This window comes from Gymnogyps californianus, chromosome 18 (assembly GCF_018139145.2).
Source record: "Gymnogyps californianus isolate 813 chromosome 18, ASM1813914v2, whole genome shotgun sequence".
NCBI lineage: Eukaryota > Metazoa > Chordata > Aves > Accipitriformes > Cathartidae > Gymnogyps > Gymnogyps californianus.
Window position 1 is genome coordinate 11,307,706 of NC_059488.1, and position 12,213 is coordinate 11,319,918.

Consider the following 12,213-nt stretch of genomic DNA (forward strand, 5'->3'; position numbering starts at 1 on the left):
AAGTGCAACAAACCATGCTTTTCGCAATCTCCATGCCAGAGAGATGGCAAATTGTGAGATTCTGTTACTTTTTACCCCTACAGTTCATTAAAGAATAAAATATTGAACAAGGTAAATAATTCTATTTACTCACTACATCTATTTTTGTTTATGAATACTGCCAAGGTACACACAAAGCTATATACTTCTGTTTTAACGTGCTAATGCTTTCCAGCAGAAAATGTTTTTAAGAGCTATTTAATTACATAGTACTGAAGGAATCTACGATACACTGAAGTGGTATGTATTTTTAGTGAATAATTCACAAGCAAATTTTCTCAAACCATAACCAAAACAATCTTTAACACTACTGTGTACAAAAGAAGATGATAGATTATCACAAACAAGTAAGGCATTTAAGCCATTAAGTAAAAGCAACAGATATACAGGACAAAAATAACACTATCTTTAGTGCAGAAGGACATTAATCACAATGAAGCAAAATACATATCTGTAACATTTTTCCATGTGCAAATATCATCTCTACATAAAATGGGATGAGATGAGGTCAATATATTAGTTGGTGGTAATTGTAAGTATGAATTTTAATGCATTTGTGGACCTAGGTTATAGCTTTAATAGAGAATTATTTACCTTATTGAATCTTTTTAACATGTTTGATAAACTCCTCTTCAAATTAGAGTGAATGATCAACAGGCACGTATCAGATAAAACCAGATACTACTTTAGGTGCAAGTGAAGAACAACTTCAGAAGAAAATCTCATAATGCAAAGGAAAGTTTTGGGGTTTGTGTTTTGGTTTGGGGTTTTTTTGTTTTTTGTTTTCACTCTGCCATATTTTATTAAAATTTGATCCTGCCCTTCACCACAGGCCAGTTCTGTTCTACCATCTCTTCAACTGACTATTGAAGAGACAGCATAAGCTAATTTCCATTCTGACTAAGCTGTTTCTCATATCCTGGAACCTTTCCCTGCTTGCTTGCACTGTCCTAGTGTCATATTCACAAAAAGATAAAGCACATGATTTAAATAACTAAGTTAAATATGAAGCTTACAAATACAGAAAGTCAGAAGCCTCATTCTACTGTCTACCTATACTGTGACACTTAATCAGCTATTTCGTCTTCACACTTTAGCATTTGATTTGAGTCTGCATTAATTATTTTTGATAGGTGTTTTTCCACAGACTGATGATCTGGTTTTAGAATCTTTGGAACAGAAGATTGCACGGATCTCAAAAGTATCTTAAAGGTCAACTAGACACAAATGAAGAGCAATTATTTACTTAAGAGATAAAATGATGTAAGAATCTATTAAAAAAAAGGTAATGTTACCACTATTTATATTCATAACTATGTAGTTTCAACTTAAATGACTCTTCAAAGGAACTAAAGATGGGATGCAGTTAATCCCAGTAGAATGCAATGGGAATTGTGAGTGTAATTCCCTTCACCACCATTTAAAATCCTAGCACAAGTTCTAAGTGTGGAAATTCTTTTGGCTACAATATCCAAGATACTGCTTTAAAAATACTCACTGAAAGTTTTTGGGGTTTTGGGTTTTTTTTTTTTCCCCCCATTCCTTCCCTAGGTGTATGTACTGTAATAGTTGATGAAGTCTGGGGCAGACCACACATTTTTGGCACAGTAAATGGAACCCTTCACTCCTGCTCCTCATCTTTTAACTAGCGCCTTCCACCCAGATTATGATGTTCTACAGGGTACTTCTACACAGTCATATTATTTGACTATCTATAGTATGCATCATTTGTTTTTACTAGTTAGTTCATCAAATTAGAAAACAGTACTGTCCAAATACCCAGTCATGGAAGAGTTCAGAAAAATCACAACCAACTTAAATACTGGGGGTTTTGAAGGTTTGGGGAATTTTTTTTTAAGTCCCTAGGGAAGTATAAACAAATGAACTCTCCAGACTATGACCCATTCCAGATAATAGATTATCACTATAAGTTGTTTGTTCCCACCCCTCCATCTAAGGTTATCATCCTTAATATTGCAGTTCAACTTCCTTGGTTTCTATTCCACTCTTCCATGAAATAAGTCCTATCAAAAAGAATATCGAAAACTGTTTCCATCTAAAAAAGACATAAAAATCATCTTCCCAAGAGCCAATAATCTGTCAGCATCTGGAATTTTGACAAATTGTTTACCAAAACGTGGTAGCCCCAGCAGGGCCAAAAAACTCCTTACTCATCAGTCAGGATTCAGCAGCATTCCCTTAGCATTCCTTCTCCAATGATAGAATCCAGTGGAGAGCAGGTGATACACCTTGTTCACAGATAATGAGTATGTTAGGGTATTAACAGAACATAATACAGTTCTTTAGGATTAAAATGTGTCTTACCACTGTTATTCACAAACACTGCTACAGGGAAGTGTACCACACACTGACCCTTCACTGTGAATCAGCATGCTACAGCATTTCATGTAGAATACTGCAGGATCAGCCTTGTCTCTGGTAGCACAAAAGGTGGGGTTTGGGATTTCTTTTGGTTTAGTTTTGTTTTTTTACAACCATTGCTGAAGCGAACCAGTAGTCTTGAATTAATTTTACACTTATTTGATAATAATTTAACCTCAAACCATCTTTCTTTCTAACTCTATTTCAATTTAAAAAACAAAACAAAACAAAAATCAACAAAAGCCACAAGAAAACCTGACAATGTCTCTTTTTGTTCATGACAAAAAAATAACACACCAAAGAGAAGCAGACCAATACTGCCTCGGGCACTCTGATAGGTCTCTTTTTGAATTAGAGTTTACATTGTCTTCTTGCAAGGAACTACCTATAACAAAAAGACCCAGTAATAAAAACAGATCTAGTTCATCTTTTGCTTTACCAAATTTGCTTTGCTTGCATGTTAAACTTGTAGTGCTCTGGGTAGAACACTACCGACCTACATGTCAACAGACTAAACATGGACACAATTCCTAAACTCCAATATTTCTATTGAAAACACTCATAGGAAGCATCAGTACAACTGTGGATGGACCAAATGTCAGTCATTTCTGGGATGGTGCTTACAACATTAGGCAAAACCCCCCAAAATCGCTATTCTTAATCTACAGGGCGTCTACTTTAAAGTCATTACTACTTCGTTTCTTTTTCATCTGAATGACACTCTAATTAAAAGTTCTTTACAGAAATGTCTATATCTAGATTAACAGCTGATTCCAAATGCTTTAAGTAAAAGTTAACACTCATTAATGAGATTACCTGTTGTGATTAAATAAGGACAAACAAAAACAAACCACCTTGGAAATTTTTGTGACTGAGAATGAACTAAAGTTAAAATTACTCCCTTAAATAAAGTCACACACACACCCCTTTAACAACAACTTTTTGACTCTATTCAAAGTACAAGCTCTTTAAGAGTAGGGCTGTTATTCCAATAACTGTAAAGGAGTGCATTAACAGAGAGTTAATTGCAACAAGTGCTTCATCAAATTCTTAAATGCTTCAAATGCTGAAATATTAAATGTTTCAGTAGTATTTGGTATCTAAATTGAGTCTCGCAAGAACTCTGTAAAAAGAACAACGAAACCCCTCTATAAATTCAAGGAAAACTGTAAGTACAGCTAGTGAATGAAAATAATTTGTTAAAATCACTAAAGTAACCTCCCTAAAAAAGTTTCAGTTTAGCAGTTAATTTCAACCTGCAGTTGAAAAGGCACTAGCTGTCAGTCAGTTTTCTCACCCAACTCTATCATGAAAAGAAAAACTGACAGATCACAGGAGCTTGCCTTTGTAAACCAATTCGGGAACTTTCATGCTTCTTATTTGTTAGGTTAAAGGTTAAATTGCTGACCTCTGCCCTCCTGCTTAGCAGCCTTTCCCTTTTTCTGTAAAGCTTTATTTTGGGGCTGTATTTACATGGATTAGTCTCTTTTCACGCTAAGAAGGAATCTGTTCACAGCCAAAGCCTTAGTTCTGGTTGTACAAAAAGCAGTCACAATTATTCAGCAGCAGACAATGACCATATTGTGGATTTACAAAAAAACCACCTCAGCCATGGCAAGTTCTGTCCTTGCTGCACAAAACAATAGAAGAAAAATCTTATCAAGCATTCAAGAGAAAGCAAACAAAGCAGGCCCACTGTGAACTTGATGAAGATGTCAAGCTCCTTTAAAAAAATATAAATCAACAAAAGAGTTTAAAGTCTTGTGAGTGAGACTTTCTGTGCTGAATTTTTCTGTCTAGTTAAACAGTGCCAGCAGTAGCAATATAGTGCAGACTAGTAAATACTTGTGAAATAGAAAAGACTGTAGACAGAAGTAGTTAAAGCGTGAAGCAAAAAGGACAAACAGATCTCTTCCCACAAAATAACTTACAGAAATGGAAGAACATTCAGTTATACTTGATATTAACATTTGGGGGGTTTATCAAATCTAGTATCACCAGCTAAGAACAGACCTAAAAATGTGTTAGATAAAATTTATGATGACTTGCAATATGACAGATCCTAATATTTTTTCATAAAGTGAGTTTCTCTTCACATTGAGTTATGTATTTCATTCATACTGTAAAAGCCAAACCATGAACTGTCTTCAAACAAAACTGTTCAGACAGTGCTATTTATTTGATCTGGACACTGCAGTCCTAGTAAGTTCTTCGCGAAAATCTTCCACCTTCTTTGTACTTAGAAGAAAAGCGATCAAATGCAAACAGAAAAACAAAGCAGCAGCTTAGGAGAATTAGAATTCCCAAATACTACCTATCTACTTAGATTTGGTTACTTTTCCAATCCTGCTTTAAGTTAGGTGTAGCAACATAATACTGTAAAGATGGGATAGGAAACCTTGTGATACCTGAATTACAGCACATGTTCAACAGAAAGCCCTTATTGAATGGAAAGAAACCTGAATTTTGCACTTCCTTTATTATTTCTAAACTTCCAGTATGTTATCTATTTCCCAATACAGAATAGGCTGACTTCAACCAACAAAATGTTTTCACCTTAAAAAAAAAAAAAAGATTGCTCTGAGAGGTGCACAGGTAAGGTTTACAAACTTTTGAATGACCAACTCTTAACTTAATCCTACTCCAGTAACTTTGCTTATGTTCACGAAAATACTTCACCTATATGGCAGGTACTGCTCTATTATCTAAAATTTCTACATATGACAAAAAGATAATGATAAGGAGTAGCAGCATGCCTATTTTGCAGAGACAGAAACCTGCTAGTTCTCTCTACCTGTGAAAGTCCTATCACGGAAACCATAGTGACAACTGTAGAATAATTTTAGGGCCCAAGCACATCACGACTTCTCCCAGTAGAGTTAAGGACTTCGATTAGTTTAAGTTATAACATTTGTGATCTACTGGGAAGGGGGGGAGGGAGGGAGGGAAAGAGCTATTACAACACAAGGCTAGAACATGAAAAGTAAAGAAGGAAGTACTTAAACTACTCACAAGCTTCTAGTAGGAACAAGATTAGTAGTACATGCTACTCTCAGAGCCAATTCAAATGCAAATTTCATCCTTTCTCTCAAACAATGATAAACTACCTCAGAGTTAATAGTTTCCTTCTAAGATTCATCTCCCTTTTCAACTTAGTGGTATGTTTTGGAGAAAAGAAAGAAGCACATGGCAAGTCTTACAGCAAGACCTCTTAAATTCTGTCATAAAGGAAGTAGTATAAACTACATTTCCTTTACTAATCCAGTGAACATTTGTTAAACTGTAACACTTACACTTTGTCCATGCTATCGCATTTAGGCTTCTAACCTACCATGGTTGTTTTTTTTTAAAAAAAAAAAAAAAAAAAAAAAGAAATCCTTTAGCTGTACTAAACCATTTTAACTTTTTCCTTGAACACACAGCAAAAATTTATGCTACACTCACAAAAAGATGAAAGATGAGGTCCTTAGAGAGAAAGGCCTTTTGGCACACTACATGGTAAAGCTACAGATTTGACATACTTTTAATAATGTCTGCTTTGGCGAGAACACAAAAACCCCATACAAAAGCATGCTACATCCTCCCAGACAGGGGTGTAGGGAGGGTGTCTTACTCCTGTGAGCATTTACTTTCAAATGTTTATACTTTAGAGACTATTTTGATCGGTTACTTTAGACTAACAAATTCTCTTTTTCTACATGAACAGTTTGACAGTTAGACTACAATTCTCCTCACAGCCCCATCTCACAAGAAAGGATCTTTGGCTGAGGTCCAGCAAGATCCTTAAATTTGTCACATCATATTTCTGATGAATGATCTGCAGCAGTTTTAAGATCATAAAGTGCTTTGAAAGTTAAAAGAAAGATTTCTTAAGTAGTTAGTATGCTTTCACTTTCTTTATATAGGTATTTAAACTAAAATTGCTAGTAGATTCTTTCTACTTCTGCATCTCAAAAAAACAAAACAATCTTTTAGCTGAGGTTTAAAAAAAAAAAAACCACCACAGTTCCAATGCACTTTACTTGCAAGCATACAATATGTCAATAGTATAGAACTGAATTTCTAGAAGTGCTTAAGCTAACTTAAGCAGTTATAATTTGTAAAAGAAACAATACAAGGTCTTTGTAATTTACTACCTCAATTTCTGTGAAGTTTTACTATTATGAGATGCCATGACAAATATGCAAGTCCTCCATTAGAAGGACTTCACAGTCTCATAAAATGCATTTTACCTTCCTTTACATGAAGTTTAAAAATGGGAAAAGAAATCCAGTAAAATAGTAGTATTTAATACAAAGTATCTATTTTGCTCTCAAATTATCCACTGCATGTAACAATTCCAATGAATGAGAGAAGAGCATGCACCAAAGACACAGACTTTCCATCAAAGCTTATTAAAATAAGTTAAAACTGTAACCTGTAGCTTCAGTTGAGAATGTCCAACATTATATGCTTAGGAATGTGCTATTTTATGGAACACACACTGCCCTAACACCAGAGAACTTAGCATTTCCAGCTAAGATTTAAATGGGTACCCTTTTAGCTTCTTGAATTTGAGAAGCATCAGCTACACCAGTGATGAAACAAACAGCACAGACATCCTCTGCTGCAAAGATTTTGGTATCATTGAGTATGAAAAGCACTGAAAACAAAGTTTGGTTTTAAACATTTTTCTTAAACTAGGGTGAACAGTAAAACATAACATAAAGCAGTATGCTAACAAAAACAATGGTAGACCTTAAACCTTGCATGTAGTGTTCAAAAGTGCTATAATAATTATTTTAGTGTCAACTAAAACATACACCTACTCATTCCTCCCAAGTCATACTTAAGTATCACAGCAGAAAGGCAAAACTAATGCAGTTATAGATGATGTCCAGAATATATTACTGGTATCTGCTAGGCAATAAGCTGTCTTATTAGTCCCCTCTGTCTATGATTTTCAAGGCTCTATTTTATTTAATTCCTGAAGCAAGGTTAACTCATATCAGTGAAACCTCTAAAATAATCATGATAAATCTAAAAACTTTTTGTTTGGTTGTGTTTTTTTTAAAAGCAATACACCTGGATTTAGCAAGGCAGATGGTCTCCTTGTATCTAAGTGATAAGGAAAGTTAGAAATTCTCCTACTGTCAGAACTACACAGCACTAAAATGCATAAAGGCAAAGACGCAAACCCTACACATAGGCTATAGAACATTAAAGCCTTTAATGTGAATTGGAATTTGTCTTAGTAATCAAATTTTTTTAAGTCCTAATAATCTCTCTATTCACCTGGAATGGCTGAAAGTCAAAGTTACCAGCCATACTTGCCGAAGAGTTGACTTTGTTGTGCCCATCTGTACAATATTAGCATCTTACTCCATCCCAACTACACCACTGCACAAAAGGCACCTGTTAAGACTATTTAACCTAAGTCAGCCTATTAGCCAGGCTTCTGTATCAGCCTTGGAACTGCTCCTTTTCCTCTGAGTCACAGTCATTACCCAGTACTAACCTGGTACTACAAAGAAGACTCAAAGTATTAACACTGTAAGTTTTAGTCAATATTTTCCCTATAATAATATTCCATTTTTTAAATAAAACCATGACTATTTTTTCCTCTCTTCCTGAAAGTGTGTGGGAGTTGGTGAGAAGCACTAGACTTGCAAAGTTCCTACGCTTGACCTCCTTACACTTGACACACACAACACAAATTTCTCACTAGATAACTTCCATGTACTGTCACTGTAAAGATGCAGACTCCATTCTTTCTATTCTGTTTTGCTGCCCTAGACTTCTGGTGAGAAGGCATCAACATTTTATCAGAAGAGGGCATGGACAAGAGAACAGTGCTATTCGATGAAACTGAAAAGTAGAACATGAATTAATGTATCATTGAGGTATTAAGTGAAGAAATTCTGAATTCCAGACAGCCCAAATTAAAAAATGTTAAAAATAAATAAAAGAGAGTGGGAACAAAGTTAAGATAAAAGCAGTTTTGTATTTTCATTCAATTTTAGGAAGTCAAATGTTCTTTAAAGAAAAAAAACCACACACACTAACTTAGATTCAATTAGCTAAGGGGAATTCCCAGCTTCCACGGAAATCACAATCGTAAGGCAAAAAAATGGTTTGGTAGTTGTCTTCTGTTAAGGAAATATCTTCTTAATAACAAATATTCATCTTAATGTTGCTAGTCACAGTTGCAGCTAGTTCTTCACAGCTAGACAGTTCTCAAAACAGCTTCACAGTTCTCAAAACAAAGATATCACATTTACTTAGAGTGACCCAGTAAGAAAAATCTGTAAGTCCCCAAATAAGATCTATGACTATAACAAAGAAAAGCACAAACACAGCTTTTAGATACAACTGAATGCTGGAATTGTGTAACGTACCAAAGACTTCAAGTACCAGAAATATAGAAATCACCAACACTGAGCACAGATGATCATTATTTCTAAACAATCTAGAGGGGAAAGGACAGAGAGACCACAGCTAAGCTGATCCAGTGATCACTTCCTTTCTCAGTTCACACATTTCATCGTGGTTTGGCAGAGTTCTGCCTGGATTGGAATAAAACAATGTTTGCTTTTTCAACTTCTTTGGTTTCAATGAAGTTTTAGGAATCAAATCTTAGGATCATAGGATAATTCAGGCTGGAAGGGACCTCGGGAGGTCTCTAGTCCAACCTCCTGCTCAAGGAAGGGCCAGGTGTGAGGTCAGACCAGGTTGTTCAGGCTGTGATCCAGTTGGGTTTTGAAAACCTCCAAGGACGGAGATTGCACAACCTCTCTGAGTGACCTGGTCCAATACCTGACTGTCCTCACGGTGAACACATTCCCGATACTCGGTTAGAACACCTCTTGATTCAGTTTATGTCATTGCCTCTTGTCCTCCTGCCACGCACCACTGTGAAGAGCCTGGATATCTCATCTTGATGAACTCTTCATAGGTATGGAAGGCTGCTGTTCAGGTTGCCTGAAGTCTCCTCCAGGCTGAACAAGCCCAGCACCTCAACCTCTCCTCACAGTGCAAGTGCTCTAGCTCACTCACCATCTTGGCGGCTCTCCACTGAACTTGTTCCAGTTTATTGATGTCTTTCTTGGAGCCCAGAACCGATTTTTTCCTTCTGCAGTTAACTGTCTTGGTAACTAAGAGGGAGTCTTCTATATGATAGTCAATGGATTATGCTGCTTTCATTCATTTCAAAAGTTATTAACCAAATAAACATTTAATGCAAGATTGTTAACAATTGCATGAGCAATAAAGCTACTTGAATGTACAATTGTGTGTCAGTAGTTAATAACTCAAGACAGTATCTCCCATTTCAGCAAGATGCAAGTGAACTATGAAATATATTAAAGCTTTTAATTGCAGTTGACATTTAACAGTCACATGGAAAACAACTTTTGCTACACAAACTTTTGCATAAAACAAAATAGAAGCATGTTTTACCATCCCACAAGCCAGACAATCTCCCACACTAGGACTGTTACAGCTTTGGAGCAGTTCATTCTCCTCAAGACCACGTCAGAAGATCGATATAAGAATTTAGAGCATTGTAAGTGATCCAATAGCACTATTATAACAGACACGAACTTCAAAAAGTTATCTTTGTTAATTTTGGGATCCTTTACACAGGAAGAAATAGCTTTTTAAACGTGCCTGATAATTTGCTCCTTACACACCTTTTATACATTTTGCTTAACAGTAACTGCTCCTTGCCATTTAACATACATTCCCTGACTGCAAAAAAAAAAAAAAAAAAAGCTGATATATATTCTTGGTCTTCTGGCATAGAACAGCTAGCCAAGAAGTAGAAAAGACTACATGGAGGTCTCTAGGTCTATATTTCTAGAATGGTGATTTGCCTGGGATACAGCATAGCTGTTAAACACAGTTGATGCTGCAAAGAACCAAACAACAACCTTCATTTAGAGCAGAAGGACAGAATATTTGGGGATACACAAATCTAAGACTTCTGAGAATAAAGGGCACCTCTTAAATATTAAAAAAAAAAATGGTTGGGAAAAATCTTTTAAAAGATTATTCAGAGACAATTAATAACTTCAGAATATGAGTTGTAAAAACAATTATTAAAACTATTTTTTTAAACACTAAAAACAATTTCTGAAGATTCTGCACCTACAAGTGCATACAACAAACCTAAAAACACAACTAAGTGAAACTCCCACAGAATCAGTTAGTTTATAGAACAAAACGTATACTAAATTCTCCAATTAAAAACCTGTAAAGTAGTTTCCGTGCTTTTTAACCCACCTTCCCACAGCAGGGAATTAATCCCTCCAGGGGGATGCAAACAAACTTCAAAGAGAAGATTATACCCAGACACTAGTACTGTACAATGTAATGTTTATGGTCAAATTTGTTCAGATTTTCTGGCACTAGAATCCAGGTCAGATGTGCAGAAACAAAGACTAGTTATTAAAAGGGCTCCTGCAGTTACATCAAATAGTTGTGATGGCATATAGCAGTAGGACAAGCCAAAACTGTATTCCAGTTACAACTCCTATGGAGGCTTTGGCAGTAAAGAAAAGAGTTGCAGCTATTTGACTTTTGCTGATTGTAACAAACAAATACAGATATAAAAGGAGATAAGTGGCTTTCCAGTCAATAAAATGTAAAAATCCTTTCTATTGGTTCATTATACCATATCTACAACACACACGATCATTTCATAAAAGAGAAAAGGGATATTACTTCAGTATATGTTGACTAATCATAATTATTTAATTTTTACATCCCTCCCTTTCGTAACATTCTAGAGACTGATCTCACAAAAACCATACCTTGAACTAAATTCTGGGATTACGAATTTCAACCTTTGCTTTTCCTGCTTATTTGATCAGGTTCATCAGGTTTAGAAAAAAGTCCAATCAAAAATTCACAAATATACTTACATATTGGTTTCAGCAGTTATGGGATTTCTTTAGCATAAGCATAAACTTGTCAAATAATATTATAGAAAAATACTTGTATAATTATGGCTTGATAACAATGTTTGGTAAAAATAGTTAACCAAATCATAAGCTGCTTTCCTGCCTTATTTCTAGATAAAATCATTTGATCAAAGGAAGAAGTCTGGGAACAGATAAAATACTTCTATAGACAAGTAAGAAAGAGGAAGTAAAAATAAATTCCACACAAGAAGTTTTAGAGTATTTTTTGTTTTAAACTACCCATTCCTTATATGAGCAGCAAATACAAATCTGAAAGCGCATTTACTTTTTCAACCTAATGAAGTAAGAGTTATTTCTATTTTAAAAGAGGCAAAACAGTCAAAGAAATCAGAAAATTGCCCACAATCAGGGACAGAGGCAAGAATTTCTCATTATCAGCCCTAACTGTAAAAGATTCCGCAGAACCAGTGATTAAGATATCTTTAAAAGCTAGAACAGCATAATATTAAATACACTACATTATCTCACAATACATGGCTCTTAAGAATAGTTTTAGCCAATAAATAGGTAGAATTACAGTGCAAAACAGTACCTTTCCCAATGCAACCGATTCCTGAATAGGTTACTTCTGCATACACTTCAAAGGTAGTTTCCGGATTTTGTCTGAAAGAAAAAAACAAAACAAAACAAAACAAAAAAAAAAAAAGAAAAGGTATTCAGCACATTGAGATTTTTTTCAAGTGTGCTTTCAATTACTCAATCAAAAAGGGTTCTAAGAATGCATACGTTACAATGACAACTTGATAAACTAGATTTCGTGTTTCAGAGTCTGATGATTTCACATCAGATCTTTCTGCTTTACTAGTATGTAACAAGATATGACTGAAGC

At 35.1% G+C, this 12,213-nt stretch overlaps 1 protein-coding gene across 1 annotated transcript in view; it reads right to left on the minus strand.

Moving 5' to 3' along the window:
• Nucleotides 1-12,213, minus strand: part of DENND1A (DENN domain containing 1A) — a 216,570-nt gene that overhangs the window by 198,128 nt on the left and 6,229 nt on the right. The window contains 1 exon segment of the mRNA XM_050907872.1: nucleotides 11,917-11,987. Coding sequence (XP_050763829.1) covers nucleotides 11,917-11,987 — 71 coding nt within the window.